Source organism: Myxocyprinus asiaticus, chromosome 19 (assembly GCF_019703515.2).
Source record: "Myxocyprinus asiaticus isolate MX2 ecotype Aquarium Trade chromosome 19, UBuf_Myxa_2, whole genome shotgun sequence".
NCBI lineage: Eukaryota > Metazoa > Chordata > Actinopteri > Cypriniformes > Catostomidae > Myxocyprinus > Myxocyprinus asiaticus.
Window position 1 is genome coordinate 31120444 of NC_059362.1, and position 20986 is coordinate 31141429.

Here is a 20986-nt window from a genome sequence, read left to right on the forward strand (position 1 = left end):
CCAAGAACACAAGATGACACATGACACGACAGAGACATGAAAGCGACATGAACTGATGTGGTTGCTTTAGAAAATGTGCTTTTCATTTTGCTTCTGCATTTTAAAACACTATCGGTTAAGGTTAGGTGTTGGTTATGGGTAAGGATGTCTGTGTTTTTAAACTCTCATTTCTCTTTTCGGACACTATGGATTTAGTTTAGGGAGGTACGTTTTATTAAAACCTCCTTTTAAAATTCACCTTAAAAACCTTGTCTGATTACAACCTCATTTTGCTCAGTTTTTGGTGCCCCCTGCTGGACCTTTCACTTGAAAAGTGCAGCCAAACATGTTATGAAGCATGCAATTTCAGATTTGCAAAAACATTGCAATGCTCACGTAAATTTCATTAGACCAGGCTGTGTTTAATTGTCAAAATTACAGAAAGCATTTTGAATACCGGTCAGTGTTTGACAAAATTTTCACTTAATGCAACAAGGGTTATGGGCACAGGTGGTGAGGCTGTAAAACTGACATAGTTTGTTGGAGAAATGTTTGTAGTATATGTATACGTGTGCATGTGTTTGTTTGTATGTGATGGTATCTGAACCTGCAAGAAGTGCATTCTTGCAAAATCTTTAAACTTCTGTTCAGAGTTTGTGTTTACAGAGCCTGAGCTTATTTTTCCACAGCTGCGAGATGTTAAAACTGGTTGTTATCAATGCTGGCTTGGGTTCTCTTTGTAACTATGGGGGACTCAGCTACTAAACACTGCAGTTTCCAAACTGAACAGCTGGACACTAAACATGATTATACAAAGGAAATTAGTCTCGATTTATAGAGATGTGCATCATTTTATAGTGAAAAGGAGAGGGGGCCTTGTTGGAATGGAGATTTATACACATGCACACACTGAACTGGACTTTGATTTTGTTATTTTCAGATTCAGGAAGTCATATTTTCCAAATATTTTACTCTCTGCTGTAAAATACATATTCTGTGACTTTCATCTTAGTGTGGGTGTATTCATGTACATGTTAAATTAGTCAGTGTGGAACTAGGTCAGCAACCACATTCTTGTGCATATGTTTTTTTCTGTTAGTGCCTAAATAGTAGAGCTGCACATATATGACCATAATCATAATTTGATTGGTTACAATGCTCAACCACTGCAAAAAACACAATTACATGAAAATTTTGACACAACGGAAAAATACCTAAATGGAATGCTGTAATAAAGATTAGTAATCATGGCAGCAGAAATATTTAATTATTTTTTTGATTAATTGTGCAGCCCTTCTTAAACGCCATACATCTTTTAAAAGGATATTCAAATATATATTATTCATATATATATATATATATATATATATATATATATATATATATATATATATATATATATATATATATACACACACACACAAGTCAAAATATATCTAATTTTGATCAAATATTTTACCAGCCTGAATACAGGGCTCAAGCAAATCAGACTCAAGAATACACTGTTTGTCTCTCAATAAATAAAATCAAGCTTAAACAACTGTAATTCAATACTAGTCTATTTGAGTTTCTTTATATGTCCCCCACAAATTCCAAATATAAATATTGTCATTTAGAGCATTTATTTGCAGAAAATGACAACTGGTCAAAATAACAAAAAAGATGCAGTGTTTTCAGACCACAAATAATGCAAAGAAAACAAGTTCATTTTCATTTGAAACAACACAATACTAATGTTTTAACTTAAGAAGAGTTCAAAAATCAATATTTGGTGGAATAACCCTGATTTTCAATCACTGCTTTCATGAATCTTGGCGTGCTCTCTACCAGTCTTTCACATTGCTGTTGGGTGACTTTATGCCACTCCTGGCGCAAAACTTCAAGCTGCTCGGCCTTGTTTGATGGCTTGTGGTCATCCATCTTCCTCTTGATCACATTCCAGAGGTTTTCAATGGGGTTCAGGTCTGGAGATTGGGCTGGCCATGACAGGGTCTTGATCCAGTGGTCCTCCATCCACACCTTGATTGATTTGGCTGTGTGGCATGGAGCATTGTCCTGCTGGAAAAACCAATCCTCAGAGTTGGGGAACATTGTCAGAGCAGAAGGAAGCAAGTTTTCTTCCAGGATAACCTTGTACGTGGCTTGATTCATGCGTCCTTCACAAAGACGAATCTGCACGAATCCTGCCTTGCTGAAGCACCCCCAGATCATCACCGATCCTCCACCAAATTTCACAATGGGTGCAAGACACTGTGCTTTAAAGGCCTCTCCAGGCCTCTATCTAACCATTAAACGACCAGGTGGAGGATCGGTGATGATCTGGGGGTGCATCAGCATCAGTTGATGAGCTTCAGTCTTATGCAGTTCAATTAAGAAACTATCATCCTCTCTTTCTTATCCTTATCATCGTCCCTTTTGCCCTTTACACATGCTCACTTATCTTGTGGTTTGTTGGTTGATTGATTTTTTGGATAATATTCTGATCAGTCTGTAATACTGTATGTATTATTCATCAAAGAACAGTTAGTTCTGGTTCTCTAATCTGAATCTTCTTTCTCTTCTCTGCTCTTTTACTCTGTCACATGTGAGTATGCGCAAACAGTTCTCATTACTCTCGACAAATCATTCCAGCATTCCAAAGTCTTTAAATCATTTGAACTTATGTCTTACCAGAGACACAAGAACCAAAGAGATGGAAAATAGCAAACATAGAAATAAGAAGACTATACTGTTAAGTTATTTTCTAACCACAAATAGCTGATTCTAACACTGATACGAATCACAGTGTGGCAGCGGGGGCGTGGTCGAGCATTCATCCAGAAAGAGAGAAAGCGTTAAGGGTACACACCTGAGAGCTATAATATCTAACACCTGTTTCAGACTGCAGTAAGCAATGGGGAGAGCAATAAAAAGAGGGACCACGCTAGAGACAAGGAGAGAGAGCCCCGCACACACACCCGCTGAGTCTCTGTTGCTTATGACTGCTGAAAAGAGAGTTGTTTTCTGAGCGTATAAATAAACCTACCGTTTGAGTTTGAAGTTCCCCGTCCTCCACTTCCTCCTTACTAACACGCCTTGAACTTGTTACACTGGTGCCGAAACCCGGGAGTTTGGCGGAAGTCATCCAATCCCTCGCCAGCATGCACCATTCACAACATCAGGCCCTGCTTGGTGAAGCCATAGCACCAGGATCGTTGGTTCCAGGAGGTGCTCCAGGCTCAAGCAGAGGACTGGTGGGCGATCCGGAGCTTACTGCACCAAGAGAAAGCCCCAGCCGCGACCCTGGACACAGCAGCTCCCATACCTCCGGTCCCTCTCATGAAAATGGGGGCAGAAGATGATCCGGAGGCATTCTTGGACTTATTTGAGTGAACGGCCGAGATCTGGAGGTGGCCGCGTGCCCAGTGGGCAGCCAGACTCATTCCAATGTTGTCCGGGGAAGCCCAGCTCACGGCGCAACAACTACCGTCGGCGAGTATTCTGGTGTATGACAATCTGAAGAAGACCATCCTGCAGCGGGTCGGCCGCAGCCCCGAACAGCACCAACAACGGTTCCGCTCAATGAAGCTTGACATGCGTGGCCGCCCATTTGTCTTCACTCAACAGCTCCATTACGCCTGCCGAAAGTGGCTGCTGGCTGAGGACCATGATGCCAAGGGAGTCATCGATCTAGTGGTGCTGGAACAGCTTATCCGTCATCTGCTGAAAGGAACAGCGGAGTGGGTCCAGTTTGCTGAGGACCATATGTCAGCGTATCAGAGGGCAGAATAGCCCTCCCACTCTCTCTCCCCTCACTCTCTCTTTCCCCCCCTCTCCCCTCTCACTCTCTCTCTCGCTCTGGCCCTTTTTTCCGGTTCCCCCAGAAGTGCGGAAATGTTCCGCCGAAGCCGGCACCCCGTTCATAGGCTTTTTCCCTGCCACCGGTGCCCTCTATATCTCTTCGCTCTCCCCCTCAGGTGGCTGAACCCGCTGTCACTAAATTTGACGTATACCCAATGTCTCATATTGACGAGTTGCTCGATCAGTCGGGCACAGCTCGCTTTTACTTGACACTGGATTTGACAATGGGTTATGGCAGATCCCCTTAACGCAGATGTCCCGTGAAAAAACGGTTTTCTCCACACCGTTTGGCTTACACCAATTCGTGACACTTCCGTTCAGTTTGTTCGGGGCCCCAACTATGTTTCAGGGCCTTATAGACTGAGTCCTCAGACCACAATCTGCTTATGCCGCCGCCTATCTGAATGATCATTATATACAGCAATGATGGACAGTGGCACATGCAGCATCTGAGGGCTGTTCTGAGGTCGCTGCGATGAGCGGCACTCACGGCAAACCCCAAGAAGTGTGCAATTGGACAGGTGGAGGTACGGTATCTGGGATTTCACTTGGGTCATGGGCAGGTGCATCCCCAAATTTATAAGACTCTGCCTGATTCCAGTCTTGCTGATGCACCCCCAGATCATCATCGATCCTCCACCTGGTCGTCTAATGGTTAGACAGAGACCTGGAGAGGCCTTTAAGGCACAGTGTCTTGCACCCACTGTGAAATTTGGTGGAGGATCGGCGATGATCTGGGAGTGCTTCAGCAAGGCTGGATTCGTGCAGATTCGTCTTTGTGAAGGACGCATGAATCAAGCCACATACAAGATTATTCTGGAAGAAAACTTGCTTCCTTCTGCTCTGACAATGTTCCCCAACTCTAAGGATTGGTTTTTCCAGCAGGACAATGCTCCATGCCACACAGCCAGGTCAATCAAGATGTAGATGGAGGACCACTGGATCAAGACCCTGTCATGGCCAGCCCAATCTCCAGACCTGAATCCCATTGAAAACCTCTGGAATGTGATCAAGAGGAAGATGGATGACCACAAGCCATCAAACAAAGCCGAGCAGCTTGAATTTTTGCACCAGGAGTGGCATAAAGTCACCCAACAGCAATGTGAAAGACTGGTAGAGAGCACGTTAAGACGCATGAAAGCAGTGATTGAAAATCAAGGTTATTCCACCAAATATTGATTTCTGAACTCTTCTTAAGTTAAAACATTAGTATTGTGTTGTTTCAAATGAATATGAACTTGTTTTCTTTGCATTATTTATGGTTTGAAAACACTGCATCTTTTTTTGTTATTTTGACCAGTTGTCATTTTCTGCAAATAAATGCTCTAAATGACAATATTTTCATTTGGAATTTGGGAGACATGTTGTCAGTACTTTATAGAATAAAACAAAAATGTCCATTTTACTCAAACACATACCTATAAATAGTAAATCCAGAGAAACTGATAATTTTGCAGTGGTCTCTTATATACTGTAAATACTGCACATTTCTAATAATATATTATGCAAAACTGTTTTGTTTTTTTTTAACAATTTGTTTGTCATAATTTTTATAATAACATTCTAGTAGAGCGGTCAGAATTAATGCATAACGCATGCGATTAATTTAAAACGTTTAACGCGTTAACGTTTCTTAATCGCGACTAACACACTTTCTGTTAATACAGCAAAAACCACCATAAACACTTGTTGGAAGGGCGGAAACTTTGTAATGTGTCCACCCAGAGTCATTACACTGACAACAGCGCTTCCGTGCCAGTGATAAAATGATGGAGAAAGGACTTCTTAATGCTATTTGATGTACAAAACAAGCCCAGATGGGACTTGTGATTGCAATCAAGTATTTTTCAGCCTATGTAAGGTGCATTTTAATCACCACAGAAGACGCCAAGTCTTAACTATCACCAACACGCAGAATGAGATGTTTTTGTCTGAATAGTTCAAAATGCACCATTTTTTAATCCTAACTCCATATAAAGCCTCTGAAAGCAACATTTTTCAGCTTTTGAATGAACCCATTTATTCTCAATGTGAAAATGCACAGTAAATATACTTATGTTAATGAATAGAATCGTATTGTTCAGTTATAACAAAACATATATTAAAATGAAGCGAAATGACCCACAGATGTGTTCGAGTTTAAAGTTATTCAAAATAACTAACATGTTTTTTCTACTTGTGAGGAAATGATGTGCCAATTTCCACATACAGTATGTGGACATCATGTTTATCAGCACGCTAACACATGAAAATGAATGGATTTTTGTAAGCGGCATATCAAATGAAACTAGAGACTCTAATTTTTACAACCATACAGGTTTCAGTGAAAAAACTTTTTACCAGAGGCACTTTTGTTGGAGCTGCATCTGTAGGAGTGAATCACGGCAATCGACAGCATGCTGTTTGTGTCACGTGACTCGGTGTGGCAGAAGTTTAACCCTTAAATGACAGTCTAGAACAGTATGCAGTTGGTTTTTATTCATTTAAATTATACGTTGCGTATAGCAAAGCCAAAATACAATGTCCACGCATGTGGATCCGGGGTTGCACAAGGTTGTATTAATTAATATTATGTTATGAACTTGTATATATAATAATGATATATACTGTTTGAAATAATGTGTACAATTTACAAGTATTTACATTTAGTTTACATTCATTTAAATAACAAGGGCTACAATGGTACTGTCCCTTTAAAAATAGTGGCAGTTCAGTAAGCGTTTCACTGAAGTACAGAGAGTGAGAGTCACAAGGTTTCTTCCGTGCTATGTGGGATCAGAAATAACAACTGACTGTAAAGAATAGAAAGGATATTAAAAGACACATTATTTAATGAAATTGGAGTGCGTGGATCTTATTACTGTTAGACAGACATTACACTGAAATGTTCAGCTTTAATTTCAAGCACTTTTAAGCACTTTTCAACAAATCAAGCTGATTTTCCAGGTATTCCAGTACTTTAATTTCTAAAAGCTTGATTCAAGCACTTTAAAAATATCAGGGACCTTGTGTGAACCCTGTTACTATTATTTAAATGTATCTTCGCCCAAACTTTCAATAAGAAATATGGCATCACAGGATAGAAAATTGTGTTTGAAAAAAATGTCATGGGGTCTTTAAGAGTAAATGTGTACTGCTGTGTGTGTTTGTGTGACTAAGCTTATATTTGACCTTCCACTCATTGTCCAGTCTGAGAAAATCTGAGAGTCTACACCAAATATTACGTCTTATAATGATTTTCTGTTCAGTTTGAAAAATGCAAAATAGAAATGGAAAAAGAGAGGAAAACAAGAGAGAAAAAGTGTTTGACAATTCAAAAAACTTACCCTAGGCACAGGAGGTCCATGGTCATCAACAAAAGTGGATTCTCCTGTAAGAAAATGGTCAGAGTGAGATGTGTACACAAACCATCTGTTATTGAGTAAAACAAAAGAAGTACTTACAGAGAGAGAGAGAGCAATGTATTATATGACAAAACAAATCTTTTCAGTGCATTACATGGAAACAATTTTTTTTTTTGAATCCACAGACTTCAACATCATACTCAGAATTCAAAATCAGAGGAGACCATATAGTAGAACATCAAGTATTGGTGCAGATATCAACACTGATTATCCGCATGGAAACCAGGAGACAGTCACTGTGAGGAAACTGTGGAAATGTGTTTCCGTGGGTTTCTTTAAGAAAAAACTATTCTTTTAATGCATTGCCTTCTCATTTACAGAAGCTGAAAGAGACACAGATAGGGAGAGAAAACATTCTTTCATCTCAAACAAAGGTCTTCTTTTCTCCTCCACTCCAGATGTTACACTGGAATCAGTGCTGTTCTTTCAGTGTTATCCTACTGTTTAATGCTGTTGCGCTCTGCCTGTATCTGTCTGATGAATAAATACCTCACCCAGCAACACAGACCTGCTATACTTCTCAGCATATCTTCAACTTTCTCAGTATGAGGGAGAGTAAGAGAATGGGATATTCATGGACAGAGATAGACGCTTTCTCCAAACAAAAAGTCACATCATAAATCTAGTTTTGACGCAGATGAATCACAAACCAATGAAATGTGAAATGCATAGCACCAACTGTGAAAAAGTTCAGACTGCAGAAGTAAATTGAGTAATATTTGCGATTCCCAAGATGAGTCTTGTTTGATACATTTCTGTGCTTCCAATGTAAACCGCACAGTCACAACTGTGAAATTGTGAATTGTAAAAATTATTTGTGTCAATTTGCACATCAGGAAGTGGTAACCTATGCAGGATAGCTAAATTACGGCAAGTGTAAATAAAGTGTAGGAGTGTAGGTCCAAAGACAGATACAGACATTTCTGTTATAAATATGAATACTTTAAATACTAGCAAATATGCTCATCTCACCTGCACACTAACTTTCATCGGTGTTTCATAACTCTTGTATTACAACAGCAAGCAGCTTGCACTAAAAGCCTCAGGTACAAGAGGGAAAGACAGACTCATACTGTAAATATTCAAAGTCATAAAGCACACATGCCTATCCTTAGGACATCTGTAGAATAATCAAAAAAATAAACTTAATGTCAGGAGATTCTCCCTTCCTTTACACTAGAGGGACTTTGGAGATTTTGCACAGTTAAATGAGGTCAAGGAGATCTGAGAGAGATCTCATACTGCATATCTCAGTGCCTCTTTCATCCACCAGGAACCTCATGTTCCTATTTTAGTGGCTGCTGTCAGCACTGAGATCTTGTTAATGGGTTCATATGTCTTCTCAACCACTACACACATACTATACTCATGTACGTAGAGTATATTGCAGGCACACAAGATACGAGGATGTTGAATCAATCTATTCATCCATCTGTCCATCCATTCATGAATCCATCCACTATATCGGTAAACCCAGAAATACAGTCATCTGTGAATGCTTTCAAACCTGCATTTTATGTAAATGACAAACACGTCAGAGTGTTGCTAGAAGCATCTATTTGAGGAAGCTGTCTGGCTGAAAGCGAAAGTAACGGTTCACTTTAGCTCAAAAGACTCCTGCTTAATCATAGAACTAGGCAAATTTTCTGTCCTCTAATTTTGTAGACTTTTTGAAACTGGCAAGATTTGTGAATTGAAATCTATTACTATTTAACAATAACAAAAAAGTGTTCCTCAAATCTACACAACTCTCTAAGGAGGATCTGAACAATACGATTAAACACCAGTTCAGACAACGATTCAGAAAGCCTGACACAGGGGTGCTTTGAAATAAAAGTGGAGGCAATAGGAAAATTGTTAGGTTTACAAACTGTAAACCTTTCTCTGGATTGACTGAAGGATTGGGTGGTGGTAGCAAATTATGCATTAGATGAACAGTTTCCGTCATTTCCAGAATTAAATAAACTGACAAGAGATTATTTAAAATGCTTTCCATCATTTGATAGACAGAAATAAGGTATCTGGTCCATTGTGTGTCTCTACATTGGAAACAATAGAAAAGGATGTTAATAAGGATTACATTTACATTACATCTATACATTTGGCAGATGCTTTCATCCAAAGTGACTTTCAGTGCATTCAACGTATACATTTTATCAGTTTGTGTGTTCCCTGAGAACTAACCCATGAACTTGCCATTGCAGGCACCATGCTCTACCAGTTGAGCTACAGGAACCCCGGGATTCAGGATTAGATTTGGATTAGAACTGAAGATAAGTGTAGAAAATTAAGTTAAAATGCATACCTGACAGGGAGCGAAACATGAGTTAGGATTTGGGGAGAGAAATTAGAAATTACAAGTGTAGTCCAGCAGAATAATCCATGTGATATTATTAATTATATTGGGTTACCAGATCGCAAAGCCATTTTTTCTCATTGTGAGAGCAGAAAGTTCAAGTGAAATCAAGGTCAAATTTACAACACAGTTCGTCAATGTGATGGATACTTATTATTTATAGTGCAACCTCTGGGTGGTAGCATATTATGCCTAGGTCAAGGCACACAATTTGTGCAGAGCAAGTTGTTTTAGACAAAAGCATCAACTAAATGACAGGTTACAATTTTAGATGATTCATGGTATATTCTCACCATTTAAATATCTTTTAGATGGAATGGAATAGATTCCTCAGCCATTCTAGGCAATACCATGTAATACCACTCTTAATACTTCCCCTTATAGGCCTCAGAACGGTCTTATCCTAAAATGACCTCACTGCTATTAGGACTGTGCAGCTTGTGGGGGGCTTGCTCAATGATCCACTGAAAGCCCCAGTGCCCTGCTGACCCACACTCAACGATGGCACCATCTGGGTGGCCTGGGTAGCTCAGTGGTAAAAGACGCTGGCTACCACCCCTGGACTTCACTAGTTCGAATCCCAGGGTGTGCTGAGTGACTCCAGCCAGGTCTTCTAAGCAACCAAATTGGCCCGGTTGCTAGGGAGGGTAGAGTCACATGGGGTAACCTCCTCGTGGTCGCTATAATGTGGTTTGTTCTTGGTGGGGCGCGTGGTGAGTTGAGCGCGGATGCCGCGGTGGATGGCGTGAAGCCTCCACACACACTATGTCTCCGTGGCAATGCGCTCAACAAGCCACATGATAAGATGTGTGGGTTGATGGTCTCAGACGTGGAGGAAACTGGGATTCATTCTCCGCCACCCGGATTGAGGCGAATCACTACGCGACCACGAGGACTTAAAAGCGCACTGGGAATTGGGCATTCCAAATTGGTGAATAAAAAAAAAAAAAACTATGGCACCATCAGTCCTGGCTTCAGTCTGAATTTCACTTCATCTGCTATTGGAGCTTCATAACCCCTCAGGACCAATTAGCACCTCCACTAATTACCCGTCCTGGCTGCAACCCTCTGAGGTCAGATTCCCAGACTCCAGGCCAGTCATTCAGGTCGTCAGACTTAAAAATAATTGGAGAGCAAAGCAGGCACAGAAATGCAAAACATAAACAAAGGACTCCTGCAATGATTATAGTAGGCCAGTTATAGAAAAAAGCTGCATGAAACAGAGAGTGGGCAAAGGCTGAAAAGAAATCTAAGAGCGCTGCTTTATTTAAGTCAACTTCTTTCATGGATTTCTTTTTCCAAAGCCAGTTAAAGCTTGTTTTCATTTATGAGAGGATCATTAATGACCTATAATTACAAAACAGAAAGTCCCAATAACATTGAAGGAAACAGCCACTAACTTGGCATACACAAACAGAAACACTAAAGTCCTCTGCAGTAAAATGTATAAAAGTAGCTTTTCTTGGCTTTCACAAAGTAAAACATTCTCAAAAATGGAATTTTCTCCAAGCAGATGGCTTGACTCAGGAATGCTGTTGTTTGTGTCGGAATTCCATAAACGCATGCTTTCAGAATGTAATATTTAATTTAAGTTATGAAATTGCTGGCTTTGTAAAGTATGGCTTAGAGATGAGAAGAGCCAAAAATACTCCAGAGGTGGAGCAGGAACCACACAGGATCGACGTCTCTGTTGTGAGGTACTGTGAAACACAAAAGCCTTGGCTATTTTCAGCCAGTCTCATTTTCAAATCACATCCCCTACAATGCCTTGACCACAGGTAGAACATTCTCGAAACTTGTGTGAACCGAAGGACATTTTAAACATGCACCATGAAAAAGCAAAACACATCTGGCTCTTACTCAACATTCTTTTGAACTCCTGGAAAAAGGGCGATTTGATGTGATTATAGGGAACAAGCAAGCTAGCTATCCTAAGCAAACAATGTCATTGAAAACCATTGTTGACTGCCCTCAATAAAATAAACATGTATTAACTCCTGAAAATTACACAAAACTTGCTTAAATGGAAATCTAGAATGTCTCCTACTCTTTGGAAGAAAAATAAACCCTTTTACAGTTTAACATATAAAGACTGAGGTTCTAATGTATTACTTGTAGGGGTGTAATGGTACACAGAAGTCAAGGTTCGGTACGTACCTCAGTTTTGGGGTCACGGTTTGATACGAGTTTGGTACAACAGGAAAAAGCAACAAATCCCAAATGCTAGGTTTCTTTTCATTTATTTTGAACAGACAGTAGTGCAAATTACAGTTTGTTCCACCTAGCAGCATTTAGTACCCCCTGAGGTAGTTGGTAGAGTACAGCCTCCTTTAGTGTATTAAGCACTAAGCAGTAAACAGAATGCACTCTTGCATAGATCATATTTTTTTGTAGGGCTGATAAAAAACAAAAGGTATTTGGTCACAACCAGCTACAAAACTGGAAAGCATCTCTTGTGTTATAAAAGTACAAAATAAATAGAATAATGAAAAATAAAACTTGTGCATTAAGAGAAGCCATTCTTGGACCATGTCTCGTTTGGAAGGCTGCGTCTTCCGGAGGTCGCATTTGTCGGCCGCATCCGTCATCAAGGCTGTCTCGTTTCATAAAAGCGAGTAGGACACTTCGAATGCAGCCTTTGAATGCTACCTTCCTTCACGGGAATTTGGAGGATGCATGAGATGTATTCTTCGTGGGCACTCACAACCTACAGTTCTTTACTTCAACGGAAATGTCTAAAAGAATAATGCTAATTTATATTTCTAACGTAAATATGATGTTCAAACGCAAGTAATGTTAATTCCCAAGTTGAAGTACCTCAGTAGATGGATGCAGAGTATATAATATGTATAATTATATTAATATATAATTAAAATAACATATTAGACTAAAAGTACACCAGTAAAATCTATTTTCTTTTCTCTTTACATCATTATAACTCTTCTAAAATGTACCTCATGCATTCCCTTCCAGAGGGACTTTGTTTCCTTCTCACTCAAAGTGCTCCTGCTTGTTAAAGAGTGGCGTGATGTCATAGCAACCATGTTACGTTCCGTTTCCGTTTGTCCTACGAAGGCCGTCTCGTTTAAACGAGATTTGTTTAAAGGAGGACACTCTGTATACTGCAGCCTTCAAAGGACGTGTCCTACCTAACATGCAGCCTAGTTTTGGGTTGGTGCATAGATGGTCTCTACTTCTTCTGCTTTTTTACCTGTTGTGGCGGTTAGCAAATTAGCATTACCGCACGCACCCCCTTCTGGATTGGAGTGTGGTTTGCCTGTGACTGACTCAGATGTATTCTCCATCTGACTGCATGCACCGAACCGTGACGTCAGTACCGTGACGGTTCGGGATGAATACATGTTCTGTTACACCCTAATTACTTGCAATCTTTCAAATTCACACCAAAATTAAACAAACTCAAACTACAATTAAAAAAAAAACAGTATTAATGATCATATCATCTTACATCTACAAAGTACTCAATGAACTAAGTGTGTTAGAGAGTGTATGACAGACAGGCTAACAGCACACTTTTTTTATTCTTCCATCAGACGCGAGCGCTAGGCATCTGCGTAGAGGATGCGTGACACACATTGTGTCATCAGCAGAGTGCTCAAACACTGAACGTGTGTTGCACTGTTTTTCTAACCACGCGTACTCTGAACGCGCATACCAATGGAATTATTTGCAATAATTAGTGGGTCCACAAGGTGGCAACACTCACAACTGAGCCATTGCTTTCACAAAGAAGCGCTAGAAGACGATGTAATGCTGCTAAACATCAGGAGACGAAAGTGGAAACTACAAAAGTGGATGCGCAAGTCAAGAGCACGTGTGTGAGGAGGTCTGGAGATACCTGTATTTGTATAAGTCTGAAAGACTATAAAGACATCTTTATGTGTCTAAATTCCTGAAAAGAAATAGTCCAGTATCTCATAGCAGTCATAGCGCATATGTGCAAACCGCCTGTGTATACGCACACAGTCAAATGAAGTAAACTCTGAAAGGCTAGCGTTCAACTATAGGCAGGCGCTAAGTTTCCGCGGCAAAACCAAAGTATATTTTGGGCTTTATACACTTTCACACTCATGCTTGTGTGTAGGCAGTACTCTAGAGGCTAAGAGATGAGAACATATGGCTGAGGGTTGAAGTGGTCCTTAAATAATGTCATCACTCTGTCATTCCAGAGTAGTTAAACACACCCAGTTTAAATAGCATATTTTTTATTTCTGACACCATCATATTCAGTTTCCACCACAGCATAAAGCAGTGTGTGTCTGCGCCTCTATATTCTATGTGGCGACATGAGTACTCTTGCCATATGTGGTCAGACTTCACTCAACCCTTTGATTTAGTATGTAGGAGTGGTTCAAATTTAAGCCCCCCATGCCTAAGCCATCAGTCTAATGACAGTGGGGGGTTTAAGCATCTCCTCCCTGTTATTCTACAGGTCTGACCCTATTACCACCTGCCAAGTGTGGTAGAGCTGATGGGTATCTGCTTTCCCTTTTTATAAATAATTGCTATGTGTTGTTGTTTTAGGAACCTTCCCCCAGAGAGGTCTTAGGAGAGCCTAGCAAGCTGGGTCAGGATTTATGGGGTTGCTGTGTGTCTAATGTACTGTTAGCATGTATATGACTGATATAGGCTCTTATGTAACATTTTTGAATCTTTGATTCAAAAGTCCACCACACTTAGGGGCCATTTACAAAGAACAATGCTTTTGTGACCTGTTTTTCTATGTAAACATGTGCTGAAAGATGTTTTTGACCATTGCAGCATGTTGTGCCATTTTTTCAGCATCTTTCTTGAGCATGCCGTTTTTAAGACAGCATGTCAACTTTTAAAAATGTGTCTCACGACACATGCACTTTGTTTCATTGGTTTAGCTGCGTCTAGCTTCAACGCGAAAACGTGTTCAGTGTGAATGGCCCCTTACACCACACATAACGTAACTAGTTGTCCCACTTGATCCTAACATTCCTCGATGTGTTAAAGTGTGTTTAGTGTGACAAATATGCACATGAAGTTCGAAAGTCTAAGTCCACATTGAAAATCTGGCATTCAAAATCTACTTTAAACCTGGAAATAAAAAAAAAAAATGTTTCAATGTACAGTGAACAAAATATATTTATGATTTTGCACTATTTGCTGGTCACAAATCAAATAAGCAAATTTGTGACATTGACTATTGTATGAAAGGATCAACAGGTTTTGCACAATGCCAAATACTAAGACATTCTGAAATTAAAGTTAATTTTTAAATTCAGCTTTTAACTTAAGTTGTTATGCTGATAATGTAATTTGTAATTAAACAAAATGCTTATTAAATTTGAAAAATGCAAAACAGAAGCATCTCTTGAACTCCACTTTAAATGTGTGTGATTGTGAGAGCATGCATACGAGAATGTCTGTATATGAGTGATTGTGTTTGAGTTAAATGGCAGTTGAGAAAGCATTTTTCTCACCCTTTGATGATCATGACTAATCATGTAATAATCTGTCAGGTTTACCTCTGTGCATCTTTTTCAAGACAAGAAGTTACACATTTCTGATAGAGCGAGGACACAGCTAATCAGAATCAGAACTAGTTCAAAAGGAAATATTTTGTATTCAGAATTATGTCAAAGAACTTATTTAGGCACTTGATGTTCCATATTCATGCGATTATCTAATCAGCCAATCTTGTGGCAGCAGTGCAATGCATAAAATCATTCAGATACGGGTCAGGAGCTTCAGTTAATGTTCACATCAATCAACGGTGCCAGATGGGCTGGTTTGAGTATTTCTGTAACTGCTGATCTCCTGGGATTTTCACGCACAACAGTCTCTAGAGTTTACTCAGAATGGTCCCAAAAACAAAAAAACATCTAGTGAGCAGCAGTTCTGCAGATGGAAACGCCTTGTTGATGAGAGTAGTCAATGGAGAATGGCCAAACTGGTTCGAGCTGACAGAAAGGTTACGAAAACTCAGATAATCACTCTGTACAAATGTAGTGAGCAGAATAGCATCTCAGAATGCACAACACGTTGAACCTTGAGGCAGATGGGCTACAACAGCAGAAGACCACGTCGGGCACTTTATTAGGACCTTAGTGTTCCTAATAAAGTACTCAGTGAGTGTATATAAAAAATATATATAGCAAAACCAATAAATACAACCACAAAGAAAACGGTTACTCAAGATATGGTCAGGATGCTCAAATGAACAGAGCAATGTTTTGAAAGCACCACAGTGTTTACAATTTCTGAGGGTCTGTCTCTGCATATCACGTTAATTTATGCAAAATTATGCAGACCATCTTTTAAGTGCAGACCATCAAAATGTTTCCCTGTTTGAGGTTATAAATGCACTATGCAAGAGACTTTTACGGGTTAAGGGAAGGATTATTGGATTTGTGCTGTGTGGTGAATGCTAATGCTAAACATGTTGTTCAAATATTTAGAGAATATACATAGCAAAATTTTCTCCTATGACAGATGACTTTTTTCCACTAATATAGACAGTCACCAAGGAAATCACTGCATTGTACTGCAGTTCAGCTGTTAGAGGAAACCAACATCCCCAATGGTATTTACAGCCATAAACAGCAGTTCCTCTCTTCACACATCACTCATTACGCTCGTGTCGCTCTTGAAACCGACTCGAGTTTGCCAGTCTTAATCTGACTTCCTATTCACAGCTGTCCACAGAAAGGAAAACTCTGGCAGACCCCTCTGAACACAGCATTGAGCTCCAGCATGGAAAACATCAGACTTTTTAGTCTGCTCTTAGCGACAGGAAATATGCTAAATAAACAATGTTTTTTTCTGCAGATCCCCCCTAAAGCAGAGGTTTCTTTTTTTAATGACTCTGCAGAATAGCAACATTTGTAGTAAGTCGATGGTTCCAAATGCTGTCATATGATTTTCTCATCACTACTGCCCACATTCCCACAGAAACACAGGACTCTTTTTGGGGTTGGCCAAATGCATTCAAGCACCTGGAATGAACCAGAAAGAGCCCACTTAAAATTGTACACTTTCACATTTGACCTTTGACCTCTGATGCAAAACATCAACATCTTGGTGGAAAATAGGGATGTCCCGATGTTCAATTAGTCATCTAACAACTAACTGAGATTAAATAGACTAGAATCTTTGTATATAATATATACACCGATCAGCCACAACATTAAAATCACCTGCCTAATATTGTGTAGGTCCCCCTCGTGCCACCAAAACTGCGCCAACCCGCATACTATTCTTCTCACCACAATACAGAGTGGTTATCTGAGTTACTGTAGACTTTGTCATTTCGAACCAGTCTAGCCATTCTCTGTTGACCTCTCTCATCAACAAGGCATTTCCATTTGCAGAACTGCCGCTCACTGGATGTTTTTTTGTTTTTGGCACCATTCGGAGTCAATTCTAGAGACTGTTGTGTGTGAAAATACAGTAGATCAGCAGTTACAAAAATGCTCAAACCAGCCCGTCTGGCACCAACAATCATGCCATGGTCCAAGTCAATGAGATCACCCATATGCATGATTTTATGCATTCCACAGCTGCCACATGATTGGCTGATTAGATAAATGAATAAGTAGATGTACAGATGTTCCTAATAAAGTGCTCAGTGAATTTAGGTGGGTCTGTAATTCAAGTGTTAAAATATATCGTTTTTCAAATCATGCATTAAAGTCTTTTGATATCATTACATAGTGGGGGGTTAGTAATAGAGTGAAAAATAAGTGTTCATAAAGTCATAATCAGCTACTGTACTTGTGATTTGTGTGACAATTAACAAAACGCATAGTTGTTGTAGTGCCTCCAGTGTTAATTTCACCACGAAACTGCAGCGAAATGTAGAAAGCAGCACGTAAAAGTAAGATTGCTAAAATGTATATAGAGTAACTTTCATTCTATTAGACCAGGTTGCGAAATCCTAATACACTCTAACAGGACTTTCAATGACATTAACACAAATGCATGACACATGCTAGTGCACTTACGCACAAATGCATTGCTTATTTAGTAAAACCCGAAGAAAATTACCATGGGATTTGAGAAAGCTGTTGAATATACTGACTGCCAAAGGTTGTAAGTTTCCTTAGCTGTATGAAATACATCCATCCCCAAAGACCGTCTCACAGTCACTTTTACCATGGCTGCTACTGTCATCAGTGTAAGTGTGTGACATGGACAAATAGCAAGGTTGAGAGAAAATCGGTAGCGAGTCAAAGATAAAAGAGATGGTGAGAGAAGGGGCTGAAGAGTCTTTTCTATTTTTGCAACAAGCCACAAACAGCAAACTAGGTGGGATCCAAAATGCTAAGATATTTTCATTTCAGCAAGTCTACATATAGTAAAAGAGAGGGTGTTTTTTTTTTTTTTTTTAAATATATCATTAAATACATCTCCCTATGGCCAATGTAGCCATAAATTACTGTACAGGATATTGCCACACCTGCAAGTGATTTATTCAAGGGCACAATGGTGACAGCTCAAGGATTAGAGGAGGGGGTAAAAACAATATTTCAAAGTATTGCGATATTTTAACTTGCAATATTTGTGTATATCGCCATCTACTGGGCAGGGAGGAGAATATATAGTAGAAAAAAAAAAAAAAAAAAGGACTTAAATATTGATCTGTTTCTCACCCACACATATCATATCTCTTCTGAAGATTTGATTTGATATGGATTACTTTTATGCTGACTTTATATGCTTTTTGGACCTTCAAAATTCTGGCCAACACTCACTTGTATTCACTTGTATTCACTCACTCACATTGTATGGCCCTACAGAGCTGATATATTCTTATAGAAGTCTTTGTTTGTATTCAGCAGAAGAAAGAAAGTCGTACACATCTGTGATGGCATGAGGGGGAGTAAATGAATGTCTTAGTAGCAATGTTGTTTTAGATTGTAACATAACTGTAAGCCTGTGTAAGAATGACCAAGAGATGTTGCCAAAGATTTGTCAGAAGCTAATCCCTGTGTTACGCCTCAGGACATCCTGTGCACAATAAGCTACAGAGGAGCACCATAATTCAAAATATAGGCTACAGTTCATATGTGCTAAATATATGTATCCCATGGCACACCTCACATCATCAGAACCACAACTAGCCATATTGTAAAATTATTTGAATCATTTACAGTCTCTACACAGACCATTACAAGCACAGGGTAGAACATTTCCCATATGAGGATAAATCTATACCAGCAAAACCACTGTTTAACACAGTTTTGATTTGCTCCATAGACACCAAACACATATTCGTCCACATAAATGGATGCATATGTGTCAGTTTCAGCATTTCAGCATGGACACAGCTGTACAGCTCTTTATTCAGAAAAATTGCTGCAGACCCTAAGAAACTGCTTGAGGAGCACAATTTTCTTTCCTGTGTTGACATATTTAGTTCAAGATGGCACCAAGTATGGCTGCTGCATTGCGAGCTCCAACCCAATATTGAAGTGTTTTGTTTGTTTTGTCTACAGTTCTTATGTTTTTTGTCTTGGATGTTGTCTGCCTTATTGTATATGACAGACAAACACTTTTGGACATTGGTTCTGCAATAGCACACGAAAACCGGACTTTAAATACCTCAATGCCGACCCGCTGTTTTCAAACACGCCAGCGGAGCCCTTTGTCCGGGCAGCCCGGCTGTGGAAACGCAGCCGGAAAAGGGGAAGGAGAGCCGGCGTTCTCATCAGACTAAGTATTCTACTGGCAAATATTCAGTCTCTGGACAATAAGCTCTGCGAGCTGAGAGCGTGGATCTCTTTCCAACGAGAGATGAGGGACTGCTGCATTATCTGCCTTACAGAAACTTGGATGTCTACGGAGATTCCAGACTCAGCCATCGAACCCGTGGGGTTTTCCGTGCACCGAGCAGACAGAGTGAAAGACCTCTCAGGTAAAAGCAGAGGAGGTGGTGTATGTTTTATGATCAACAAATCCTGCCGTGATCAGAGGAACGTACATTCTACCAAGTCTTTCTGCTCTCCTGATCTGGAATTTCTCATGCTTCTGTGTCGACCATTCTGGCTACCGAGGGAATTCACAGCGGTCATTATCACAGCTGTGTACATCCCGCCACAAACCGACACAGACCGGGCACTCAAGGAACTGTATGGGAGTATAAGCGAGCAGGAAACCGCGCACCCTGAGGCCACGTTCGTTGTGACTTTAACAAAGCCAACCTCAAGTCAATAGCACCAAAATACTACCAACACATCAGATGCAACACACAAGGGGACCAGGTTTTGGACCATTGCTACTCTCCCTTCCGGGATGGCTACAAATCCCTCCCCCGCCCATCATTTGGCAAATCAGACCACTCTTCCATTCTGCTTCTGCCCGCTTACAGGCAGAAACTGAAAGAGGAAGCACCCACCCTCAGAACAGTCCAGTGCTGGTCAGACCAATCAGATTACATGCTACAAGACTGTTTTGATCACGTGGACTGGGAGATGTTCCAGTCCACCTCTGATGATGACATCAAGGTTTACGCTGATTGTGTAACGTGTTTCATCGGGAAGTGCATAGATGACATAGTACCGACCAAAACTATATGGACCTACCTGAACCAAAAACTGTGGATTAATAGTGATGTTCGTGCGGCACTTAATGCGTGGACCTCCGCTTTTAATTCCGGGAAAGTGGAGGAGCATAAACAAGCCAGTTATGCCCTCCGCAAAACTGTAAGAGCAGCCAAACGCCAGTGCAGAGACAAGATTGAAGGACAGTTCAACACCACTGACTCTAGAAGCATGTGGCAGGGAATTTGTATCATCACGGACTTCAAAGGGAATAAAAACTCCGCCGTGAACACCGCTGCCTCTCTCCCGGATGAGCTTTATACTTTTTATGCTCGTTTCGAGGGAAATAACACCGCCCTCATGGAGAGAGCTCCCACGGCCGAAGCTACAGAGGTTAGTTCACTCTCCATCTCTGTAGCGGATGTAACCTGATCCTTTCCGATGGGTGAATATCCGTAAAGCCTCGGGTCCAGACGGCATTCCGGGCTGCGTTATCAGATCGTGCGCGAACCAACTGGCTGGTGTTTCAACCTTTCCTGCTCCTTGTCTGTGGTCCCCACATGCTTTAAAACGTCCACCGTTGCTCCTGTACCAAAGCAATCCAATAACACTTGCTTAAATGACTGGCATCCTATTGCTCTGACCCTCATTATCAGCAAATGCTTTGAGAGACTAATCAGAGATTACATCTGCTCTGTGCTGCCTGCCTCACTGGACTCACTGCAGTTTGCATACTGCAACAACCGCTCCACTGATGATGCCATTGCATCTACACTACACACTGCTCTCTCCCACCTGGAAAAAAGGAACACATATGTGAGAATACTGTTTGTAGACTACAGCTCAGCATTCAACACCATAGCGCCCTCCAAGCT

The 20986-nt window shown here is 40.4% G+C and overlaps 1 protein-coding gene across 1 annotated transcript in view; it reads right to left on the reverse strand.

The window, feature by feature from the left end:
* The window catches only part of LOC127456710 (uronyl 2-sulfotransferase-like), a 97666-nt gene that overhangs the window by 27173 nt on the left and 49507 nt on the right, over positions 1 to 20986 (reverse strand). Inside the window, exon 2 of the mRNA XM_051725220.1 lies at positions 7146 to 7189. Within this exon, the coding sequence (XP_051581180.1) occupies positions 7146 to 7189 (44 nt within the window). The remainder of the gene's footprint in view (positions 1 to 7145; positions 7190 to 20986) is intronic.